At 35.0% G+C, this 26,134-nt stretch overlaps 3 protein-coding genes across 7 annotated transcripts; 2 read left to right on the plus strand and 1 right to left on the minus strand.

Moving 5' to 3' along the window:
* Positions 1-3,241: 3,241 nt before the first annotated feature.
* On the minus strand, positions 3,242-9,280 carry LOC127792662 (uncharacterized oxidoreductase At1g06690, chloroplastic). Its single transcript, XM_052323271.1, has 11 exons — positions 9,155-9,280; positions 8,835-9,070; positions 8,127-8,218; positions 7,992-8,032; positions 7,706-7,870; positions 7,595-7,617; positions 7,402-7,473; positions 6,995-7,162; positions 4,302-4,384; positions 4,161-4,223; positions 3,242-3,787 (listed from the first exon to the last, which is right to left on the minus strand). The coding sequence occupies exons 2-11, from the start codon at positions 9,046-9,048 to the stop codon at positions 3,602-3,604; spliced, it is 1,107 nt and encodes a 368-aa protein (XP_052179231.1). The 5' UTR covers positions 9,049-9,070; positions 9,155-9,280; the 3' UTR covers positions 3,242-3,601.
* Positions 9,281-10,014: 734 nt separating this feature from the next.
* On the plus strand, positions 10,015-20,208 carry LOC127792592 (uncharacterized). The gene is made up of 17 exons (XM_052323136.1): positions 10,015-10,216; positions 10,316-10,405; positions 10,510-10,621; positions 11,417-11,444; positions 12,580-12,678; positions 12,784-12,853; positions 12,956-12,990; positions 13,084-13,158; positions 13,243-13,338; positions 13,861-13,924; positions 17,382-17,435; positions 18,125-18,210; positions 18,318-18,378; positions 18,479-18,543; positions 18,775-18,880; positions 19,422-19,510; positions 19,795-20,208. Exons 1-17 carry the CDS (start codon positions 10,151-10,153, stop codon positions 19,955-19,957), a joined length of 1,359 nt encoding a protein of 452 aa, XP_052179096.1. The 5' UTR covers positions 10,015-10,150; the 3' UTR covers positions 19,958-20,208.
* A 1,208-nt stretch (positions 20,209-21,416) lies between these two features.
* Positions 21,417-24,626, plus strand: LOC127791492 (protein NUCLEAR FUSION DEFECTIVE 6, mitochondrial-like). 5 transcript variants are annotated; one of them, XR_008020956.1, is made up of 4 exons: positions 21,419-21,666; positions 21,778-21,899; positions 23,281-23,339; positions 23,670-24,217. XR_008020956.1 is itself a non-coding variant. In XM_052321400.1 (3 exons), the coding sequence occupies exons 1-3, from the start codon at positions 21,524-21,526 to the stop codon at positions 22,260-22,262; spliced, it is 327 nt and encodes a 108-aa protein (XP_052177360.1). In that variant the 5' UTR covers positions 21,417-21,523; the 3' UTR covers positions 22,263-23,261. The 5 variants fall into 5 exon arrangements, 3 of the variants coding, with proteins under 3 accessions (XP_052177360.1, XP_052177362.1, XP_052177361.1); XR_008020955.1 differs by lacking the exon at positions 23,670-24,217 and adding an exon at positions 24,224-24,626 and having other exon boundaries at positions 21,420-21,666; XM_052321400.1 differs by lacking the exons at positions 23,281-23,339; positions 23,670-24,217 and adding an exon at positions 22,201-23,261 and having other exon boundaries at positions 21,417-21,666.
* The last annotated feature ends 1,508 nt before the right edge of the window (positions 24,627-26,134 follow it).

The following is a 26,134-nucleotide window of genomic DNA, read 5'->3' on the forward strand; positions in this document are numbered from 1 at the left end:
TGCTGAAAAACGATCGATTAGTTTGTTTGCAGTGGTGTCAACCGTTCATAACTGAGAGCCAAAAAATGATCGATTGACAGGAAATAAGAGTCGGTCAACAGCTTGTCCTTTACTTTTTAAAGAATTTTGCTCTATTTTCTTCAATACTTTAAAACTGATTTTGAATAACATTTAGAAGACTCTTTTGAATCATAAACCTTTGTTTTTCCAATCTCCAACAAGATATATTGAGGAAGAAATAATTTGCATTTTAAAATGAGTTGAAATTGATTTTGAATTTGAAACCAAAAACATCTTATAAATTGATTTAGGACATAAATATATAAATAACAAAGAAAAATAATATTTTTCATCATCAAAACCAAAACTAAGAGCAAAATATCACTTCCTCCACCACTAGAGTCACTAGAAGGTTTGCAGGGACCTGAGCATCTCCAACAAGCAAGCCCATCTCCAACAGGCAAGCCCCATCTGATCACGATCATATTTCCTCGAGTTAATACCTCTCAAAAAGTAAGAGGGACTCATGACAAGGGATGCAAATGTCCTTAAGAGGAGGCGAACAAGCTGTATACATTTCTTGCTCTTTGTTCCAACATAATCGAAGAAATGTGTCCTAACTAATTGGGGGTTTCACCATAAACCACCCAACTTCAAAGTCTTCCACCTTGTTGAGTAGGTTGACAAAAAGTTGGAAAGAATAAAGAAGCTTAATTGCTGTTAGTCCTTCGCACTTGATAAAAATAAATAAATAGCACTATGTTGGGCACTACTCCACGCTAGTGGCATAGAATGAGAAAGCCATTAGCCACTCATTGGGGTTAAGTTGAGCTGGGACTAAACGTCTCTTCCTCAAAAAGTTCCCAAATTCAAAGAAAAAAGGGAATTGAAAATCGATAGCCAAAGAGGCCTCATGGACTCTTATACAGTCATTGTCCACCCAGACAGTGCAAATGTTCCTATCCCTAAGAAGTACTATTTCATAATTCTCAAAGAAATGAACTCTCGTAAAATCAACCTTTGAGAAACAAAATTGATTACCTAAGGTCAATCGTGCCTCCTAAGGAGTAATAAGTCTTTGGGTCTGTTTTACCCTCATTGTAGGAATATAGAAACTCACCAAAGCATTCAAAAAAGCTACAGAAATTCGCGAGTGAGTCTAAGAGAGTCTTCGAGAGAGTTTCCAAGAGAACTCAAGATAGTCTTTTAAGTAAAATCAAGCAAAGTGAAAAATGAATCCTAGAAAGTCTACGAGAGAGTCTTTGAGTGAGTTTCCAAGAGAATCTAGGAGAGTCTCCAAGTGAAATCAAGCAAGTTTGCTAATAAGTACGAAAAATCCATGAGAAAGTCTTTTGGAAGACTTGGATAAATCCGAAAATCACTTTGGTAAAAAAAGTGAAGAGGAAAAAATTAGCATCCCCTTCTTTATAGGGAGATCCCAAAAGACAAAGAGGCAAAACATGCGACAATCCGAATTGTCATGTGAAAAGCTTGAGAAATACCTTAGTTGTTGGATCAAAAGAAAAAGAAATCCAATGAGGTAAGATCCATGATAAAGCAAAAAGCCACCATCATAAAAAATAAATAAATAAAAACCCAAAGGAGTCTTTCAAGATGGATAACTCAATAAAAAAAAATTATACTCTTCCTTATCGATAAAATTGAAGGAAATAGTGGAAAACAATTAATGTGCATCTAGAATAAGGCCTAACAATGAAGCCCATGAAACTCAAAGCCCAAAAACTCAAAAGCAGAAGGGTTAAAGAAATAAAACCATTCCAAAATGGGCCTTGAGAGACCCTCACAACTAAGTGGTCCCTATAAGACTCCCTTGTCATCTTTCTGGTAAAGAGGACTAACAAGTCTCGAGAGACTCTTCTAAGTGGTCTCTCATGAGGTATTTTTATGACAAACGTGTAAATAGTTATCTCTAAAATCTCATCCTAAAAGTCTGTAAGACTACAATAGATAAGGATTATTTGCAATAATCCTAATCCTAATATATTAGAGATTGTTATCACTTTCTAATAATTTCATCTATAAATAGAAGATGATCTTTCCTTCAAAATAAGTTAGTTTTAAATGGGTTACGAACTCTACAATTTCATATACAACCTTCAAAAATCTCGCGTAGTATTTTGTGTGGAGAATGCTTTGCCCTCTCTAACATGTTCGTTTTAATAGAATCTTCAAACCTTGAAGACATCTTGAAGAGATGTTTCTTGACAAATAAATTCTATTATTGTGTTTATGTGATAACAATAAAAAAAAATGTTGACAGAGTTTTCAATTATTTATTTTTAAAAATAAAAAGAATATTATTTGATAATTTGATTTGTTTTTTATTTTAAATTTAATTTTTGTATTTGGTTTTCCCTCCCTTATGCTCTTGTTGCTGGTCATGTTAGCGACGACTCATTGAGACCAGTTGACATCTTCCAATGGGAAATGGAAGAAAATGGAAATAAATATAGATAATGAAATCACACATTTTTCATTTTCATTTTTATAAAAAAAACTAAAATTCTTAAAATAAAAAAAGCAGTTAAAACTTTTAATGAATTTCTTCTAAATATAAAAAATTTAAAATGATTTCCATTAAAAAATTGATCATTAATAAAAAAACATAATTTTTTATTTTTGTTTCAAATTAAAAAATGAAAGCAGAAAATTGACAACAAAAAACTGCCAAGTTGGTCCTAAGAGAATCAAACCAGATTTGCAACTAATATGAGCCATGGATCCATTTGTTGATCTTGGGATTTATGTCTCTTCGCGGTCGTCCCACACCAACGAGCCTCAACGGATGGTGCAAGAGGTAAATTTAAAAATTTAATTGCTCTCGATTTTGATTTTTAAATAACACTATAACCATGAAAAAATAGGCTCTAAGGGGGAGTCGCTAGCACCATCAAGTTATGGCCCTGGGGCTCCATGATAGAGAGACACCACCACCTAATAGAGAAAGGGCAGTTTAGTTCTAGAAAAATATTTTTAATTTTTAATCCTATAAAAATGTTTAAAACCCCATCATTTGTTAAATATGTCGTGATAAGTAGAAAAAAAAATCATTTTCATTCACAGTTTTACTTTGCCTCACAAAATAGTATTTAAATAATATAATCGGTGATCTTTTATCATAAAAAAGAGAACTTATTGTTGTTAGCGAGACTCGACTCTACAGCAGTAGAAGTAGAAGTAAATGAGATGTCTAAAACAAGATCATCCTCACAATTGCCAGCTTTCATGCTACACCCTTTGTCAAGGAAAGCTTGCCTATTTTTGCAAGGCCAATCGAACAGTTTATTAATTATAATTATCTGTTTAAATGTCTCCATAATTGGCAACTTCCACTAATTATGCATAAGCATCGGCAACCGAAAGAGTCTGGAAGACTACAATTGCTCAGAGCAATTACATGAACAGAGGAATGTATGCATACACAATGCTTTTCAACTCACTAGAACTATATGCATCTAAAGGTGAAAATGTACAACTCTGGGGTCATTGGTATTCAGTGATTTTGGTTATTAATGTTGGGCAAGTGTAGATTCTGCAACCAGTTTGAATCCGTTTGTCTTCAAGTGCTAGCTTGAAATCTCTACATTTTTTCTACAGGAAAGCCGATAACGGGCTTTGTTTGCGATGCCAAAGAACGCAGCTCGTCGACCTCTTCATTGGTGAGTCTCCACCCCAGCGCACCCGCAAACTCTTGAGCTTGTTCTGCGTTTTTGGCTCCTGGGATCGGGACAACGTTCTCCTGAGCTATTAACCAGTTAAGGACGACCTGCACAGTGTAATCAACATATTTCACACCATCTTAGTTCGCAGGGTTTATCCAATAAGCCCTTTTTTCAACTTTGGAGTGAGTTACTTCCATGAAAGTTGATCTGAAACTAACATACACGTCTTGTGATCCGCAGAATGAACTTAACTACAAGTCTAGGTTTTTTGAAGCATTTTGGGAAAGACCCTCTTGTGAATGTAACAGAAGAAGAGCCACAAGTCCGAACTTGCAAACTATGTGTTAGAACAATATCAAGATCAAGCAAATGAATTATGCACCCCAGCTATCTGATACTTGCGTGCGTTTGCCAGAGACTAAATTTAGGTAACATAGCTAATTAAGTTGATTTATAAAGAGTACAGGCAGGGAGAACCTGTGTGGGAGTTTTTTGATAGTTCTGTCCTATCTCCTTGATTCTGTTTATCAAAGGTTGGAGCTGCATGTCACGAAAAATAGAGAGTGAATGAGATGAAAACATTACAAGTCAAATGATTGCTATATTCCTAGAGTATACCTGTGTTAGGAACTCAGGAGTGTAAATCCTCCCTCGAGGGCCAGTGGGAGGATTTTCAGGTGTGTACTTTCCCGTCAAAGCACCTGCACAAATTGAAAAGGACGTGGGTCAAAAACATTTATTTCCAATTGTGCCAATCCGGAGAGGACTAAAGCTTAAAGTGGACATATGATGGCAAAGGCTGACAATGTTAAGTAGATCGAAGAAACATAGAGATTACCCTTAGTAGATGAATAATGCAAGTGTTTCTATTCCCTCATGTTACGATATAGCTTCATAACAAGCAATCATTTCCTTTCTTTACATCTCAGATCCAAACACTTTGATTCATGGATGCAGTGCCAAAAGTTAGAAGGCATAAGAAAATACATTAACTTGTTAGTTTTTTCTTTCCTTTTTTTTTATTTTAATTTTGTTAGCAATTTTAGTTACATGGTAAGAATACAGTCAAGTAGAGCAGTTTTCAAATATTTCCATGTGACTTCAAAGTCGTTTCAAGCCAGTAAAGAAGTCTGATTGATATACAAATTAGCTTTGAGATTGTGAAATCTAAATTTCTTAACTTGAAGAGGTTCGCTCTCTTCCCCTCCCTTCTCTTCTTATCTGCTCTTTACCTCCCTTCCTTCTCAATGATAGCAGTAACTCTAAGCTCTATGTCAAAGAAGAAATGGTCCAATAATTTAAGGCTCAAAAAGTAATGCACTGTTTGAGAAGGTTTCATATGCAATGGAAGGAACAAGGAACAAAAATGTCAATAAAGTAGGCAGATGAGATTTTGCACGGACGACTCTCTAGCTTAGATACAGGAAACCAGGGAAACGAAGTCACAGTTTTATGAATGACTGTTCCAGAAGACTTTCTATTGGCCGTTATCCGTGAGTTTCCTAGAACACAGTGGAAACATGAAAAATCTCATTCTCTCGATTCAAAGTTTTATAATTCCTTATGGTTTTGAACTTTTTTGGATCCCCCAAGATGCAGTATTGAGAGCAAAAGTGGTGTCAGAACTTCTGATTACAATTCCTTTTGCTAATAGTAAAGTTCAATTTCAAACAAAATATTAAAGGGCCAAGGGATAACGTATGTATGTGCAGAGCATACAAAGAGAGTAGTGAGCAGCTTGTTCATAACTTTATTATCTTCATTATCAATGTATATGTGTCACGGGACATCAAAGGCATAATGTTCCCAATACACCTACACTTCTTGTTATCCATTTCAATCACATTATCTCCTTGTTAGGAACTGGATTGCATACAGACACATGAACCATGTGATGAGCTCACAGCATTGAACGTGTCTGTCTTGGTTTAAGAATGTTTACGTGATCAAAATTGTAGACATGGGTCTAGGGTATCCAAACCAGATGGCGGGCAACTAAGACACCTGGCCAGTGTTCTACTCCATTTGGTAGTTGAACAACTTGGCTATAGATATGGGGTTGAGGATAAGAATTATCCTTGGAGGCAAACCAAGGTGGGGAACACTTGTGCATAAACTTTTATAGAGTTATGTGGCTTAGAAGACTGAGTCAGTTTCACCATGGCATGCCAACCCAATGGATAGTTTAGTGCTAGGAGGCCAACTTGACTGAGAAAGGGAGTTTCTTGGTTCAATCCTATTAGTAGTGGATTATTAGGTACAAGGAAAAATAGGCCAATAGTCCAAACAAGGTAGGAAAAAGAGAAATAGGTTACCTTGCTTGGGGCTTTCACCCCAAGAAATTTAATTGATAAACACATAGCAAACAGACACTGGAACATTCATTGTCCCTAATTTGGTTTTCTTCTTTCACCTTTCTTGTTCCATACCATTTATGCCTTCACGTGCTTTACTTCTCCACACAATTTGAATACCCACAATTTGACCCAGCCTCTGCGCATAAAACAGTTAATGCCATCCTCAAGCCTTTCTACCACCATAACTCAAACTGATTTAGCTTTAAAACAACCGCCATGGAAACCTGATATGTAAATTAGGGAATGATTTAACCTCACACCCAAAAACAGCTGTCAAATTAGCTGCACATTCACTTCTTAAATTGGAACGAAAATGCACTCTAGCACAGGTTCACCATTAACCCAGGCTAGATCAAAAGACAAAACCCATGTGGAAATACTCAGTACATCTTTAAGGATAAGAACAAAGAAGGCCATAAACAGATGGAATTTATGCTAGACTAGGAGTAATCCATATACTGAACCTTGTCTGCTCCCATCTGATAATCTGTGTAATTAACCAATGAAGGTTTAGAGGGTCTATGGAATGGTGAAAACACACTATCCACCAGAGAGCAGGCAAACAATTGTACTCCAGGAATAATGAGTCTTGGACACTAAATTGCAGGAAAATGGATTTACAATGGATTCAGGTTTATGGATCATTCATGCTGTATTTCCCCCAGAGGTTACGGCAAATAACATAATCAGTTAGTCTGTTGCAAGCAAGATTTTGTTGAACAACGTCTCTGGTTTTTTTTTTTTTTTATAAAAACAAACACATTTTATGTCCTAATCATTTAGATGGTCCAAGTTCACATAACAGAACTGCAGAGCACATAGTACATCCAAGCAATAACCAAATCCTAGACAGAATTCATTCTTTTCGCATATTGACTGATAACAGGACATATACATATATATGTGCCAAGATTACAATGCAATGATCAAGAATAAAAAATGGTAGGTCTTCACCTTGTGCAATAGGTGAATATGCAATCAAAGTGATCCCCAGTTCATCACAGGTAGCCTTAACACCATTTTCTTCTGGAACCCTATATATTAGACTGTAATTGACTTGGTTTGATGCCAGCGGGATACCTCTTTTTTTAAGCTGTTCATATGCATCCCGAAGACGTTTCTCTGAAATAAGAATCCTTGTCAATTTATCACGGTCATACATATCAAAGAAAGAAAAATTCAGCAGAACTTCCAAAATCACAAAATAACTCTTTGCAAATAAATATTGGTATTACCCCTTTAAAAGTAAGAATTGATATATATGAAGAAGAACAAGAGAGGACAATAGAGTAATATGCAACATCGCATATTTCCATAGGTTTGATATAGTAAGTGAGGATCATCTAGAATTATGAGTGTACCACTGTAATTAGAAACCCCAACAGCCTTCACAAGACCCTGCTGCACAGCATCTCCAAGACCATCTATATACCCTGCAAAATGATTATGTGCTAAATTTAGCCTCCACTTAACCTGAATACAACTGATTGATGTCCAATTTGAGTGGAGGTATGAACTCATGCTCAAACAAAACAACAGTTATGAACGAATGACCTTCATTTCCCCATACTCCTGGCCTGAAATTTTGCCAAAAACATGTCATTAGTAATTGTTTATCAGTCATTAACAGAAGGGGGGTAGTTCCAAGACTAGTAAAGCACAGACCAATGGAGTTGATAGAGGTCCACTGAAGAAAGCCCGAGACGACATAGTGAGTCCTTAAGAGCACTAATGACACTCTGACGGCCTAGCCTCCAGGGTAAAGCTGCAAATTTGGTTGCAACAGCAACCTCCACTTCAGGATTTCTTTCTTTCCTTTCCTTAATAAATCTATCAGATAGGTAAATTATGTTTGTAAGAATCACTAGGAGCAGCAGAATACAAAATGTTCATACTTTTCTAATATGTCATATAAATAAATGGAAGGCATGATGAAGTTCTTTAAAATTACCTTCCCAGCAGTGTCTCAGAATTTACTGCACCCAATGCTAGCTGAATTGACAAAAAACAGTGATTCTTCTCTGATTACTGAATTTTCAACTGCACAATGCAAAAGGGAAAATAGAAATCAAACTTGTTTTCTCACCCTTGAGCCATAAACTTCAGCAGTATCAAATAATGTAATACCAGAATCTATGCTGGTATCAAAAGCAGACTTAGCTGCCTTCATCTTCCTATCTGTGAACATCACAAAGTGGGAAAATTATTAGAAACTATAAAAACAAAGAAATAAATAAAGAAAAGCTGAGAAAAAGCTGCCATCACCTAATCATTCCATTTTAAATAGCATATTAGAGAGTTTGTGTTTTAGGTTTTGGCACATTGCTAAAATTTCTGTTTACAGGATCTCTAAATATGTCCTCACAAGAGAAAATGTTGATAAAAATTGCATTTAGAGAATAACTTTTCAAGTTGTTCCAATTCCATCACAAAACACATGAATTATCACGTCCAAATATTGTCTAACTCAAAATTAGCCAATTCACAGTTTTGGTAACATCCAAAAGGGAGCTTAGTGTCTTATGTGCAACAGATAAATTCACTGAGAACCAATCAAGCTTATTTACAAGATACCAACAAACACAAGATGCAAATGAAAATTCATCAAAGCAAATGCTGGACAAAAACAACTACTTTAAGCCAAAAGATAAACACAATTCATAAATGACAAACGAAGAAAAGAAAAATTAATCAATTCAACCAGGAATAATGGCCATAAAATCATCTTCCATTCCACATCAGACATACAAAATTGAAATTGAAGGAAGATTCTGCTTCTCGCTTAGCTAATTACCATCCCACTCAAAGTTGTTCCAGTAGCTGGTATCGCCCCAAGACCAAGCCCCAATCCCAAGCCTCGTCACCTTCAAATCCGAACCGCCGAGCTGCACCTTACCTTCTTCAGTTGTTTCTGTTGAAACGGCGGCTCTGATTCTATGAACCTTCCTCGGACCCAAACCGCCGGCGGCGGCGGCGGCAAGCAATCCGCTGCTAGCATGGAGAGCCATGACTGCGAATGCGATTTCTTGGCTGTCCCAGACACACAGAGCCGGTGAAATTCAGAGGACTACAGAATTTGAATCGAAATTTATCACTCTTAGACAAGAATGTTACCTGATTCGAGGCAGGGAAATGGTTTGAATAGAAGCCACAGTCACAACAGGCTCACAACTCTACGCATCGGCTGCCGGCTGCCCTCTCTCTCTCTTTTTTTTGGGGGTTGGGGGGGGCGGGGAGGGGGGAGGGGGGAGGGGGGCGCATTTGCATGGCTTTGGGCCACACGAATTCATGATCAGAGACGCTGGGACCCATTCACCATAGATAATAAATGTTTTTTTTTTAACACATTATCATGAGCGCCACTGTTCGACTCCATAATTTCAGCAGGAGAGGTAAATCAAAGAATCTAACAGGCAGATTTTAATTTCTAGCACAACCGCAAGCTTGAGGGCGACAAACATTTTTTATTTTTAGGATCGTTCCTTACCAGTTGAACTATTTTCTGATCAGAGCTCGAACACAAAATTTGATAGTTCAAAAAATAATACCATAGCGATTTTTTCTTTGTCAGTTGATCTATGTCCTAGGGGCAACAAAGATGTATCTTTTTCTTACTCTCAAGTAATTGTTGAGTGATTGAGTCATGATAAATTAAAATTTATATTAATAAATCATGAATTTAATTTTTTACCCAAGGAGACCAGATCTCCACTTTAATTCTTCACAAAGACAGAAGTGACGGAGACCGCACTTGCCCGAGTAGCAGCACAGGCACAGCAGCCCAATTGTTTGACGGTGTAACAAAATCATTATTATAAGTCTCCTCCTCGGGTTTATTATAAGATTTGAGTGGGGTCATTATGTTTGATTGGAGTGGACTATAAAAAGATTATTAATGGTGTTCAATGCCCCTAGGCAAAAGCGGCCCAGCATCTTACGATTTGGGCCGTTTTATATACGAGGCCTAGGCCCGCTTTGCTTCTTTCTTCTCCATCTCTCTCAATTCTTTCAGGGTTTAACCTTCTCTCTAGGGTTCCTCTCTCTCTCTCTCTCTCTCTCTCTACTCATCTGGTTGCGTGCTCATCGGAAACCTAGCAGTAGCATTCCGCTATGAAAGTAAAAGTGATATCGCGTTCAACGGATGAATTCACTCGCGAACGCAGTCATGATCTCCAGGTATCTTCTCGCGCTCACACTCTCCGTATGACTGAATATTACTACTCCTCTTCCTCTAAAATTGTATATTGCTGTTTTTGGCCTTTGAATTGTTATTAGAGAGTTTTCCGGAACTTTGATCCCAATTTGCGCACGCAAGAGAAGGCGGTCGAATATGTCCGCGCGCTTAACGCCGCTAAATTGGAGAAGGTATTGAAATGTCGTTCAGATTTTGTGTTCCACGTGAATGTGTATCTGCGGTGGTTCGGTTCTGTTTAGCTGTGTGAGTAATTTGATTCGTTTGGCGGCGTTAGATATTTGCGAGACCATTTATTGGAGCGATGGATGGGCATATAGACGCAGTCTCATGTATGGCGAAGAATCCCAATCACTTGAAAGGAATATTTTCTGGTTCTATGGATGGAGGTGCTTTTTTCTTGCTCTCTTGCTGGATTGCCGTTGGTTTTCATCCTTTTTAAAACGATAACTTGGTTATCTTTACTTTAAAAAAAAATAAAATTCACAAAACAAGGTAGCTTGGTTATCTTTACTTGAGTACTATGGAGTAGATGATTTTTCCACTATTAACAAAATAATTAGCATCACCCTACCCTCTGCTAGCAAGTATTTTTTAAAAGAAAAAATTGCTCAAGTGTTTACTACTGAGGTAGTATAAGCAAATTCCAAAATTCTGAAAGATTATGCTTTGCTTAATATGCCCCTTGGCAGATTTAGAGAGAGATGAAACAACAACATATTAAGCTTTAATCCCAAGATGCAGGTTGGCTGAAAGGAAAAAAAATTACTATTTCTTATCAAACATTCTCTTCAGGTCCTCGAGGAAGTTACAAATTTTATTTTCTGGACTCTTGATCTACTTGTTATAGCACAATGTAGTTATTAGGTTTTATCTATATAAATAATTGCTTTGTACCCAATAGTGAATTTTAATTGTTCTTTTTCCATTGATGTACATAAATTGATGTATCCCACAAATTTCTGCAATTTCTATTCTTGATTTTTATCTTTTTCATAAATCATCTAGTTCACATGTTAATTCACATGGGTAAAGTTAATTTATTCTATATTTGTTCACTGGTACTGAGCATGTATTTATGCCAATGGCATATTTTGTTTGATTGAGTTAGCATTTCACTGTACATCTGTTTACTTGTTTTGATGCCTCTAAACTTTAATAATATTCTTTTTGTTATCTTGCAGATATCCGCCTTTGGGACATAGCCTACAGGTATTTTTACCTAATATTGAGCTAGATTTTCTGATAATTGACTAGGCTATTGAGAATTTGAATGTTAATATCTTATATGTTTTGTTTTGGCATGTGTTATCAGAGGCTAATCCAAAGGAATAAAGTAAATTTCAGCTTCTGCCTTGTATCTTTTTCCCTTGACATTGATTGATTTAGCTTCTTTTTTTTTTTCTTTTTCTTTTTTTGTTAACATTGTCCAAATTTTATGTTTTCTCAAAATTTTAGAAGAAAGGACTGAATTGTTTGATAGAGTTCAAATCACATGAAGAAAATGCTGCTGAGCTTTTGATGCATCTGCATCTAAGTGGCATGGAACTTGTTAAAAGATAATATGTTGTGTGGGACAATAGCTGTTGGTTGACAATTCTGAATACATGTCGGACATTCGTACAAATGTATCTCATCATTATTAATGTTTCTATAAGTAGAAACATTTTGGACATCTAGGATTATGCAATATTTGGACTTGAAATTTGCTCCTAAAATAGCTAAAACACAAGGCAGATAGTTGATTTTAGACTTGATAATATAATGTTTCTTTAATATATTACAATCAAATTGATTAGTATAATGTTTTGAATATTCTGGATGTTAGTTATACTTGTTAGATCCCCATAACAGCAAACAACATTTCAAACCTTAATCTCACTGGGTGGACTCGGCTACATAAATTCTAGTCTGCTAATCATTTCTATCTATGGTCACATATTCTGTAAGGACCATACAGTTTGTATCATATCTAAGAGATTCCCACCAAGTTTTTCTTGGTCTTCATTGACCTTGGTTGATGAAGATTTCTTCCATTTTGCCCACTTTCCTCATAGGAACCTTTATTAATCTTCTTATCATATGACATGCTTGTTACATGCCTGGCCTAGAAATTTTCATTATGCTTATTAGCTTTTTATAGCCTAATTATTATTATTATTATTATTATTATTATTATTATTATTATTATTATTATTGTGTAAATTTCTATGCGGTGTATCAGCCACTGGGATTTGCCTGCATGATCTTGATATACATGTTTAATTGTTTGATTATTATCAATATGATTTTATGTTTTGAATGTACTCTTTTGAGATTCGATGTTTTTTTCACATGATAAATCAAGGCGTACAGTTTGCCAGTTTCCTGGTCACCAAGGTGCTGTGCGTGGTTTATCGGCATCTACAGATGGGCGAATTCTTGTATCATGTGGAACTGATTGCACGTAAGTCCAAATTTATTTGATGGAGCTCCTTTGCAAAACATAAAATTTATGTTATGCATGCTTTATTTGATAACAATCTGCATTGATTGGACCTTTATCTTTCAGTGTTAGACTCTGGAGTGTACCTCTTGCTACTGTTACAGATTCAGATGATGTGTCTGATAATTCTGCAAGGGTTAGTACTTTTTAGATTAGAAATGTACAGTCCTGTGAAATAGAATAATTGATTATCACATTCCTTTTCCTCTGAATAATTGTATTTATCTCATACTTTCAGTCACTGGCAGTATATGTTTGGAAGAATGCCTTCTGGTATGGTTTATCACATTCACCAAAATGTAGTCAATTTTCAATACTTTTGTCTCCTTGTCTTTTAAACCTTCCTAAGCATCTCTTACATTTTAGGGCTGTTGATCACCAATGGGAGGGTGAACTCTTTGCCACAGCTGGAGCTCAAGTAGATATATGGGATCACAACAGGTTATGATCTCAACTTTTTTTGTTTCTTCCCTTACAATTTTAGATTATTACAATTTTTACATTCCACTTTTTCTCATTAAATAGGTCCCAACCCGTTAATAGTTTCGAGTGGGGAAAAGATACAGTGATTTCTGTTCGATTTAATCCCGGAGAACCAAATGTATTAGCCACATCAGCTAGGTATGCATCATATTGTGATGATCTGATTTAATGGATGTAATGATATGAGCATTTATGAGTTTGCATATTTATGTAATTTTGCTCTTACAATTTGATCCTGTTGTTCCTGTTTAGTAGTCTGCTAATAGATGTTATTTGCGTACTACATTGTTCTGTGTCAACTCCATGCTTAGATAAAATGCTTTTATTTTTGTGGAGTTTGCTTTATCTACTTGGTGACTGTCTGGCCCAATTGTGCTTTTTCATAAGCAGTGTGTTTGTATTCAAAGCTTCAAATTTCAGAATGCAGTCTGGCAATAGAATGGTGTTTTTACCATGTATTAGAAGTTAGAACATCTCTATGCGTTTAGTTCACATATGAAAGAAAATATGTGATTTCTCAATCATTGTTCTGTATTGCATAAATGTTTTCATATTGAGGCCTATTATATGTTTCAATTTATTTTTTTGTGATTATAATTCTTGCATTGCTCTTAAAAACACCCTTGTTTGTAATATTTCTCTGTTTCCTTCTCCTTCCAGTGATCGTAGCATAGCAATATATGACTTACGAATGTCATCACCAGCGAGGAAACTTATTATGAGGGTAAGTGTGGCAGCATACTTTTTTGTAAGAATTTTAATACGGTCTCAAATATTTATTTGATAATCCAAGGTGCTTGTATGTCTGTATATGTATGTAGCAAGTAAATATTTGTTTTTTTTTTTATTTTTTTGGTACTTTTCTTTTTTTATTCTCTGTGTGCATGTTCAATCATGGCTATTTGTTTCTCATCCATTCTGCCTGAAGGGAATGTCCTTCAAAAGTACCTAGGTGGAGTTACACTAAAAGGATAAAAGAAAAAGTGAAACTTTACTAAAGTATTAATCCTGCTTTAGTCCACCATAATGATATTTCACTGTAGAAGGGGCTAGCAAGCAGTTATAGTTTTCCCATGGTAAGTATGAAATTATTGCATGTATTGACTGATGAGTATAGCTGATAATAACAAGAAATATGTTGTTGATTTTAATTTGAGAAGGTTTTTGCCACTGATGAGTATAGCTGATAATAACTAGAAATATGTAGTTGATTTTAATTTGAGAAGGTTTTTGCCATCATCCTTGATAGACATTGTTATTTGTCAATAATGAATCGATAAAAAATAAAGAAAAAAGAAAATAAATTTATGTTGTCAAATGACTATGTCTAAGCAAAACATTGGACCCTTAGGCCCTGTTTAGTTTTAGAAAACATTTTCTAGTTTTCAACTTCATTTTCACAACTTATATGTCCTAGTGTTATTAAAGGTGCGCCTAGGTGCAAGGTGCACCTTGGGTGCTTGGAATGCTTCTAGGCAGACACACACCAGTGCACCTAGGCCCAAGGTGCCTTGGGCTTAGGCATGCCTGGACCTTTTAACTGTTTTTTAGGCATTTTATTTTACTGTTTATTACTTTATTTAATTTTGTACTGTTTAGGATTTATATTTATTTGTTCAACTACAAATTTGACAATGAGTAAAAATGCTACTACTTCAAATGCTCCAATTGAATTTGAACTTGATGAAGATGGAGAGGGAGATGATGTGGAAGAAGAGGATATTAGAGATGATGCTTCTAATGATGGAAATATAGAAATGTTTGATCTTGATGATGAGGATGATTTTTATATTATTTAAAATGGATAATTAGTTAACTTTAATTAAAATTTAAGACCTATAAATTGTTTAAGATTTAATTTAAGTTGACTTAAAGACTTTTAAATTGCATCTTTTGGCATTTTTTATTGTTCTTTTCTTTAGTGTATGTTGAATTTTTTAATTTTCTTGATAACATACTTGTGAATATGTTATTAGGAGTTAGGACCTATTTTATACCTTATTCTTCAACTAAAATATATATTTACCTTTTTTTTAGTTAGCATACGCTTAGTTCCATCATGACCTATTTTATACCTTATTCTTCAACTAGAATATATATTTTTTATTTTTTTTAATTAGCATGCGCCTAGTTCCATTAGGCTCACGCCTACCCTTTTGCGCCTTGGGCCTTTAATAACACTAATATGTCCTAACATTTTATGTTTCAAAAAAGCCGTATCATTTAATTTTAGAAAATTTAGAAAACATCAAAAAAGATGTTTTCCAATTCATAGTATAAAGTTGAAAAATTAGAAAATAAGTTTTCTATTTTTTAATGAAAGATTCAATCATTCAACAAAAATTAGAGTTGAAGAACAGAAAATGTTTTCTACAACTGAATAGACCCTTAAGTTCTTCAGCATTTGTGTCCAGATTCTCAGTAGTCATTTAGTAACCAGATTCCCTCGATTAATAGTTATTGAGGATAAACATTATTCCCAAAACATCTTGATTTAACACAGGATATGTGCTTCTCCTTAAGCTCCACTTGTTTAGCAATTATTGTTCAACTCTGATTCATGTTCTGTCGTAAAGCTGATAGAGATCAAGAGTTATAATTATTTTTAGAACTTCATTTATTAAACAAGTTGTATTTTTCTGCTCACATTCAAGTCACTTGGTTTGACCTGCTTTATTGAGCTAATTAATGAGTCAAGTCTTGAACATCTGGCAAGCTGACTGGCTCATTTCCAGCCCTAGCCTTTGGCTTCTTCTTCTTCTCCTGCTCATTTCCAGCCCTAGTTCTTCTTCTCCTCCTCCCTCTCTCTCTCTCTCTCTCCTCCCTTCTTTTGGTTGCTGGCAGAGGCCTTCCTTGCAGTGCAATTACGGGCCAAAGAGCAGTTCTGTTCATTGGCCTTTTTTATATTTTTTTATTTTAGTTTTTAATTAGAGAGAGAGATTAAGAAAATAATTCGTTAATTTAACTTAAATATCATTTTAATTAATGTTGTTTGTAATGGAAGATCGGATGGGGTGTCCTGGTCCTGGCAATAAAGAGAAAGTACTGGGATCCCTTTGGCAGAAAACAAACTGCGGGGATGTTTGGACAAAAGGCCCAAACCATAGGGGGTGTGGAGGCAAGTTACCATATAAAAAATATATTCATAAAAATAAGAGAATAATTTATAGTAATAAATCTAGTAAATCTACAATTTTACTAATATTGATAAAAAAATTATTTTTAATTTAGAAATATTCAAGTATGCCTTTTAACAGTAGAAAATGATATTGGAATATAAATTTTGTATAAAAAATATTATCAGAATTTGGAAGGGGTAGTTTTTTAAGATTAAAACTTTTAGTGATTATAATGCATTGCACACAGGTTTAGATATGGGGAGGAGATGTTAAGATTAAAATAGTTAAAATAAAAGAAAATGTGCTCAAGCCTAAATTCATGAATTTTGGACAGATTTATCCTCACATCTATTGATCTACACAAAACAAGAAGTTTTTGAGAATTTATGATGTCACTACTATTAGTAAATTTACAATATTATTGATAGCAGTAAATCAATAATATTACTAATATCAATAAATGAATTTATAAAAAATAAATTAAAATTGAAGACTATTCATATATGCCTTTTAACATTTGGAAAGCCTAGAGTTGTCAACAATAATGGTGGTAGCAGACAGTGATGGTTGAGTGTGTCACTATGGAATTATTGCTCAACTGAGGGAGAGTGAGGCTGATTGAGAGGTGAGGGTGGTAGGGGTGGAGAAGGAGAAGGGGATGGGGAAGGGGAAGGAGAGACATCTGAGTTGAAGAGGTTAATATTTGTAAGGAGGTGGTCCAGAGATTGAAAGGGAAACAGAACTGAGGTTACCACTACACCTACATTTATCATTTTCTCAGATTTTTTGACATTTCATTGCATTTTCATTATGATTAAAGAACTACTGTGATGGGGAACTGCGCATACCTGTAATTCAAGGAAAAAAGAACCCAAAAATAGAACAAAATAATGCTTTAGTGTAGCTGCTACTTGCAATGATAATGCACTCGGATTCTCTACATCTCTAAAAATTTAATCTTCTTCGTTTGCTATTAATATTTGGCCATCATTTAAATTGTATTTTTTTTGTGCTCTTTTCTTTTTTTCTTTGGGGATTCTAACTTGTATCTTCTTGTTACAGACAAAAACTAATTCTATATGTTGGAATCCCATGGAGCCAATGAATTTCACAGCTGTAAGTTCAACACAGCTAGCTTATTTCCCCGAACATTATTTATTGCTTTAGTATCTGATACGGAATTATCTTTTGAAATCATCAGTGGTTTAAAATTTTTGTTAAATTTCAGTGACAGTTGATATCTTTTGGAATCATTGGTGGTTTGCAATTTTTGATAAATTTCGGTGAGAGGTGATGTTTGGGCAGTCCATCAGAGGATATCAAAGTGTATTTAGTAAAAAATTGTTTATTGCATTAGCATCTTATATAGAATTATCCTTTGGAATCATTGGTGGTTCAAAATGTTTGATAAATTTTAGTGAGTTAATGTTTGGACACTCCATCAGAGGAAATGAAATAACTTATCCACGCTTATTTAATTTTGTGGGACACCTTGATGGAAAGACTTGTTTTCTTGTGCTTGGTCTGTCCTGAGAAATTCTGATTTGTCATACTCTGTAGGTTGACTTTTAAAATATTTTTTCATTGCCATGCAACATACATGCTCATTTCATGTTTTTGGTTGGAAATATTTGTTTTTTTGGATTTCTGAAATGATGTATAAAATAAAACAGATTTAATGTTTTCATCTGCTACTTTTTGTTTTGCTCTCTGGTTGTGAACTGTATTTGATTGGTAAATCTTTGGGTCGTTTGTAACTGAATTCCTAGTCTTATGTATTTGTTGTTACTGCTCTGTTAACATAGGCAAATGAGGATTGTAATTGCTACAGCTATGATGCCAGAAAATTAGATGAAGCAAAGTGTGTGCACAAGGATCATGTTTCTGCAGTGTAAGAAATTGCCTAATTAGTGAATGCTGTTATCTATAATCTCATCACTAAAGTAGTATCTTTCTGGAATATCATCATTGCTAATCTTCTTCTTCTTTACCCCTCAGAATGGATATCGATTACTCTCCAACTGGTCGTGAATTTGTAACCGGATCATATGACAGAACAGTAAGTTCTTGTTGCATGATTAGCTGATACCCCTTTTAAATTCTCTAATGGCATCAAGTGATGGTAGCTTAGTGTCCTAATCGTCTTTCATGCCTTGTAGATAAGAATATTTCAATATAATGGTGGTCATAGCAGGGAAATCTACCATACCAAGAGAATGCAAAGGTAATCTTACTATCTCTTTATGTTACCAAATTTTATACCTCATGTGCATCCTATTGGAGCTCTTGTTTTCCTTAGAAACTTAAGATTCATGACATGTTATTACCTTCAGGTTCATTTCTAATGATCATCACCACCAGTGACCTTAATGATGAGGGAATGACATTTTGGGTCTAATAAACACACTGTTTCATTGATACCAGTGTCCTGAGAAAAATTATGTTATCAATGCAGGGTTTTCTGTGTCAAGTTCAGCTGTGATGGGAGTTATGTTATCTCAGGGAGTGATGATACCAATCTTCGGCTTTGGAAAGCTAAAGCATCTGAACAATTGGGAGTTGTATGATACTCTTGCTTGCTTCACTGGCATTTTCTTTTAGTTGAATTGTTGCCAACTTTTGCTGCTAACCTGATTTCCGATTACATCGTAATGCCCATGTATAGGCTTGAGTTTAACTAAAAGATAAATATTCTAGTTATAGTTATCCAAATAAATAAATAGAAGTTCAAATTCAATCTAAATTCCAAATTTTAAATAACCGAAATCCTAATGTCTGATCACCTCCCCATCCCCCCCCCCCCCCCCCCCCCCAAAAAAAAAAAAAAAAAAAAGAAAAATAAATTCTTCTAAAGATGTAGCAACTGTTAACTAATATAACTGGTAAGATTATTCCTTCTTTTTCCTTTTTAAAAATTTTTTCATTCTCTCTCAAAACTCCTGTACTACATGCTGTTATCAGGTACTTTTTATGAGGATTAGGAAACTCCAAACTAATTTACACTTTGCTAATAGTGAGAGAAATGAAAAAGTAATGTGCAGACAGTTTGGTTTCAAGTCAGTAACATGGATGTTGAAATGTGCACATGCTGTCTATTTGCAGCTTCTACCAAGGGAACGCAGAAAGCACGAGTATCTGGATGCTGTCAAGAAGCGCTACAAGCACCTTCCTGAGGTCAAGCGTATTGTGAGGTAATATTTGTAGCAGATGATAATCCATGGTTTAGGTTTTCTTACTAGCAACTAGAATTGATTGTTTGACCTGGTGCTATCATATTTAGAGAAAGCAAGCATTTCTCAAGCTCCTCAAAATTGATTTCAAGTTTATGGTTAATGAGAGTTCACCCTCATATCCCATAATCGTCAATCATTTTAAGATCTGCAAGTTCTGAGTATTGGAAATAACCCTCCAAATTACTTACCGAGGACTGACCTAAAACATCTAATTCCAATCACTTTGATGATTAATTGTACAGGCACAGGCACTTACCAAAACCAATATACAAGGCATCGGCTCTCAGACGAATCATGACTGAAGCTGAGAGGAAGAAAGAAGAGAGGAGAAGAGCCCACAGCGCTCCAGGAAGCATACCAAGGGAACCGTTACGCAAGAGAAGAATCATTAAAGAAGTAGAGTGAGTTATATTTGTGACAGACAGACGAGGATAGCTGCATGTATAATGCACTGAGTTTGGAAGGTTTCTCGGAAGGCAAGTCATTTATTTTCTCAGCTCAACTTATGGCCAGAGGACTTGGGGTTGTCTAGATTCTTCAATTTTGTTCTCTAAGCGACTTGTTACTCTGATGAGGGCAACCAGCTCTTACTATGTAAACAAACAACCGAGAATGGAAATTTATGAAATTTGTTTGGTGTCCCAAGTTGAAATTTATTCTTTTGTTGTTCCCTGGTTCAGTTCAGTTGTTTCAGCAGAATGGATTAAAAAGGTGCTGTTCTTTTAAGTTTTGGTCTTTATTTGTCTCTGAGCAGGGCTTAATTCATGTGTTTATTTCTCTCTCTAAGTTTACCATACCAAGAAGGGACAATAGCAACAGCATCTCATAATTCGTCTTGATTTTATTAAGCTAGGTCAGCTATATAAATTCTTCTTTAGGCATGCGAAATGTAGTTGGTCAATCACTTCTATATCTATGGTATTTTTTTTTTTCTTTTTTAAAGTTATTCTAAGTACATGTATACCTAGAAGTTGCTTTTATCGAATTTTTACCTTATTTTAGATGGTGAATCTTGGTAGCAAGGTTATTTCTTTGTAATTAACTGAAATATCACATATTTAAAGTGTGAAAACATATCTTTAGGGACTCTCCTTTGACCAAAAAATGGAGAGCTTCATGTGTTGAGAATCTGTATCTTTTTCGTGTCTTATTTCATTTATTTTTTTTATTTTTCATTTTATCAATTATTTTGGTGATGGCATACAATGACAATCACAAATTTAATTCTCACTTTGAGGTCAATTACATTACATATATTTTAGACACGTGCCTCAATCAGTAAAGAAATGGGCATAGTGATGGTAATATATCTGGCATAGTAAAGCTAACCAACCTAGTAATAGAACTAGAACCCGTTATATTATATTAGCATTTAATAATGTAATAATTTCAAATCATATGAAATAACTTAAATTACTAATACATTACGATACTTCGCTCGTATGAAAAATATTATAATGGAAATGGTAAAGATTTATTTGATTACTAAGCAAATATATATGATTTGTTTGAAATTTGATAATATTTATCATTAAATTTGATCCAAGTCAATGCAATTAATAACTTAACTAAATTCTTAGCTATTTCGTTAATTATGGTGTGTGCTAATATGTATTTAAAAACTGCATCATCCAAAGGTTATGTATATCTGTTTTTAATTTGGACGATGAGAGGTAAAGGTTGTTCTCTTTTAATTTGAGCACATGTCATTAAAAATATTTTTAAAAAATTAAAATTATTTAACTCAAATTTTGAATTATATGATATTTATTTCAAGCCTAAGCACAATTAATTGGGAAAGGCCATATTTATTTATTTGCTATTAGAGCCCAAATATATGCATGTTGGGGCTTGTTAGTCATCTCAGCTTCGGGCTTCGGGCTTCAAAACAGCCCCAAACAGAACCCTCGGCCAACTGAGTGGTACCCGAAACTCACAACTTCATTCACTCATATCCAATTCACCAATCAAATGGCTGCCGCCGCCGCCGCAAGATCCGTTTTACGGTCAAATTCCGTCCGGAGAGCGGCCGCCAGACTGGCCTCCGAAGCCAAAGCTGCACGTTCTCCCTTTGGCGTCTCAAGCAGAAAACCGCTATCTCATAGAATCTTCAGGTAACTACACCGTTCGCAGCCGCTACATCCTAGTCTAATTTTTCGTATATATGTGTAGATACTAGGTATATGTGTTGTTGAATATGGACTTTATGATTTTTGCATTTGAAGGTGTCCGGCTGAAATGAGCGTTTGTGTGGGCTCAATGCAGCCGTTCCACTCCGCCTTAGCGTCGGCATTGATGACTTCGATGCTTTCAATATCTCGCCATAGTAGCAGTTGGCTTCCTGAAGGTATTCTCTCCTCCTTCAATTGAATTGCTTCTTCTCGAGTGGACTGAAGTAGAGTTTACTGATTTCTTTCCTTTTGATTGCTGCCCACGGTTTTAATTCCAGTTCAGTTATGTGATCTGGTTGGAGTGAACTTATTAATATGCTCGGTATCTCTGTGGGTCGATCTGATAGGTTAAAATTATGTATAAATAGAAATATATACATATTAATGGTTGGTTATGTTGGGCAAATATATAGAATGAAAATTAAAAAGAAGCATGTAAAATATTAATCTTACAGGACCAATTTCATAATTGTATAGGAATCCTCTCAAATGCACTGTTAAAGTGGGTTTCTGACGCTTATCCAGGTTATTTCCTTTGATGATCTTAAGATAGAAAATACTGTGTGTGTGTGTGTGTCTGTGCTGCCTTATCTGAGTCTCTGTACAACTTATTGTATTCCTTATCTCTGTATATCATGCTATTTGAAATGGAAAATTTTAGCTTGCTATGAAATGCGCATTTAGGAATACTACTCGGTGGCATGTAATTCATTTATTGTATGCAACAGATCATACGAGTCATCTTTGCTAAGAAATGCATTGAAAACTAAGAGTCTGAATAGGGTTCAACTTGGTGGCCTTAGTTAAGTTCTTGCACTTAGGATGATGGCCTCCTAAATTGAAGTAGTGTGACATAACAATTTTTTTATTTGCTCTTTTTGGTCCTGAATGCTTAATAAAATGAGTAGAGTTTGCTTGTTGTCCCCCCCAAAAAATAATGAAATAATTTGATGCTATACCTGATCTGTAGAACATAGTAATTAGTAAGCCTGTCTTACCCTTGGATGTGGATGCTGACGTAACATGGTGAAAAGAAATGCCAAGATAATATAGGAAGAATGGGGAATGTTTCAGGTGAGGTTTCTGGTCTTATGACTGTTGCTCAAAAAGTTCTTTTTGCACATAATCTCTACTACCATACCAAGCAGGAGTTCTTGGTTGGATTAATAAAATGCTGAAATGACTTGAAAAGCAGGGAGTGTTTAGGTGAGTAATATTGCTGTCACTTGAAAGGTCTTTCATGAAATTTTCTATTACATTGCCAAGCAGCAGTTCCACTTGGCCTTAAACTTTCTTCACAAATCTCTTATACCGTACTTAAATGGCTTTTTCTGCTAATTGTTGCAAGTAAAAAAAATGTGATTGGAATCTCCGAATGCAAAAATATCATCAAGCTCGTGTTATTGGAGGCACCATATCTTCCATCTCACCAATGTTTTCTTCTTCTTTCTGTGTAATTTAAATTTTGTGTAGTTGTATGGTTTATTTTATTTTTAGAAAATTAGTTTTTGCAGTAGGTTGCCTGAGCCTGACCAATGAATTTCTTTCTTGATTTAGGTATCTAGCAAACCTCCATAGGACTCTCCTTGATGCCTTTTTCCACCTTTAATTTCCTGGTAAGTTAGTCTATTGTGGATGTTATCTTAAATGAATTAAAAATGTGGGATAAACAAATGAAACCTCCATCTTGTGCATCGCAGCTTTTAACATTCTCTGGGATATTGGATTTGGGGATTTTTAGGTTCTGATCAAATTCAACAGCAACTCTGATATTTTCTTTAGTTGCTTCTGACAACGTCAGGACATTAGGTCCCCTAAGAATTATAGTTAAAGAAGCCCCCTGATTTTTTATTTTCTATCTTAAAGATTGATCAAGTATATACTATTTTCTGTTCCTTTTCTCCTGTTTCAATGGAGTGTACACTTATTACTTCCCCTGGTTGTAGGCATTGACAAGACTAGATGAAGATGGAGAAGCAAAAAAGATTCAATGATTCAGATTTCCCCCCCCCCCTTTTGAAGCTTTCAAACTAGTAGAACTAAATGCTTCTATAGATCTAGATGATTGGCTAGTTTCCAAGTTGGATGTTGAAAACAGGAGTTTGTGATACGTAAAGGGATAGCTTTCTGAAAGAAAATACTCTTCTTTTTTTTTTCTTTGAACTTGTCTAAGTGATCCTTGAAGTTATTCTTTGTGATATTGCCATAAACCACAGGTTGTGTGTTTCATGCTCTGTCCCTATCAATCTCAAGCTCTGTTTGAATTTTCCAAACTGATCCTTGAATTTATCTTTTGGTCTCTCTCTCTCGCTCTCAAGTAATAAACTTTGTCAATTTGTAGTTTTGACAAAACAAACTAGAGTAAGGTCATGCTTTAGAGTTTTTCATTTTGTTGTGGCTGGTAGAAGTCTGAAAGAGATTGCAGTTGGTTCATATGTAGTCGCTTCCTTTGAAATTATTTGCCTGTCAATCAAACTTACGGCTTGTCTTTATCAATCAGCTTTAAATGATGATGTGTGATGAATGCTAGAGCTTTGAAGCAACACTTGAGGTTTGAGTACAAAATTCTGCAGTCTAGGACTCCAAGTCTCTCACAGCCGAGAAATGGAGGTTTTCAGTGAGCTGCAGAAGGCCAAATCGGGTTTTCCTATGATACCAGCCTAAATGGAGCTCTACTAGATGTTGTTTTGCTTCAAGTTTTGATATATATATATATATATATATCTTCATGATCTTACGGGTTGATGTGTAGCTCTTAGATGTTGAGACTTTTATAGTAATCCTGAATTTTTACTGGAAATATCTTCCTATTTGATCAATAAGATCATTAAAAACTTGTGTATCAATCAGCTTGCTACAGTTTGTTTGTTCAAAACTGTGCATACGCTTCCTTCAGGCAAAAATCTCCAACTTATTGTTCAAGACTATGTGTATCTTCCGCCCGTCCGTTTCTCATTTATGGCTTCAGTTTTCAAGCGTGGCACTAATCAGAAATGCCTTGAAAAAGCTCCCCCACACCCCGCCGCCCCCCGGGGGGGGGGGGGGGGATCTGAATGATGAGTTTTTGTACTTGGTGGTGGTGAACTGGTGATCGTTTCTGATCCATCGATCAAATGAAGTTCAAATTTTTCAGGTTTTTTTTTTTTTTTATTAACTTGGGTTGTCTGAATTTCGCTTGATTAATCTCTAGGGACGGATGATTTTCACCCCTGATGCACTTCCATGTAAATTTGGATGCAAATACAATTTATAAACACTTAGAGCCGTACCTCCGACGCAGTTCATGCTGAACTTGTCTTCTAGTCTTATTGTTATTTTTCAATTAAATAGTGTCTTCTAGTAATAATTTCGTCTTTCAGATAAAATTTTAGTTTCTTATTTACACCATTTCCTAAACCCTTACCTAGATTATTAGTGTTTTTGCTCAAAAAAAAAATAAAAACTATTGTTTAATTTCCCTAAACCCATTTCAGTTTTTTCAATTCCTTGTCGGCTTTTTTTTAAATTAACCTTTGAAAATACTTATGACTTATTGTTTTTCTCAAACACTTCACCAAAACTAGTGTTTACGTGAAAAAAAATAAATTATATTGATCTCTAGAAACATTTTTAGACCATAGTGAGTCTCGATACAAATAACCGGAACTATACAATCTATCTTTTATTTTTTTTACTAGAGGTTGTCTTGTAGCATGATGTTCCAACCACAGTGGAGCCACATTATGGTCAGCTGGGCCTTGGACCCAGCTGATTTTTTTATTTTTTTATTATATATATATTATAAATAATTATAATTTGACCAAGTCTAAAATTATAATTTGTTTTGGAATAAATTTTTTTTTTTTTTAACTCGGCCACTGCCCAACCAATTTATATATCCTTGTATGGCACCCCAACCCCAAGCAGACAAAGGACACAACTAGCCTAACTCTTTGAATAACAAAACTTATAGCGTGCAGTATAAAGTATTCCAAGGTTTTCTTATTTCTTCTGATGGAAGTTTAGATGGTTGGATGTTACGTTTATAGTGATAGGGGCTCCATGTCAAGCCTTAGGCCTCTTTACTTTACTTCCCTATTTAAGTCTCATATGGTCTTTCTTTCGTACATTGAACTTTAAGGGGGGGTGAAAAGGCTTTTAACATTGTTACAAAAGTCTATTGAACTCTATTCAAGTCGACTTGAATCTCTATTAACCCTTACACCTAATAAATACATACATATATAGACTAGGTTGTGTGAAAATAAAAATGAGAAATGTTTTCGATATAAAATAAAAATAGAGAAATTGTATTTTTTTAAAAAAGTAAGAAACGAAAATGCATAATAATTGGTAAATTAAAAAAAATATAGGGGTTTCTGTAAATATAATGTTTAATATAAAAAATAGTTCAAACTTGAACAATAAAGAT

This window comes from Diospyros lotus, chromosome 15, assembly GCF_014633365.1.
Source record: "Diospyros lotus cultivar Yz01 chromosome 15, ASM1463336v1, whole genome shotgun sequence".
NCBI lineage: Eukaryota > Viridiplantae > Streptophyta > Magnoliopsida > Ericales > Ebenaceae > Diospyros > Diospyros lotus.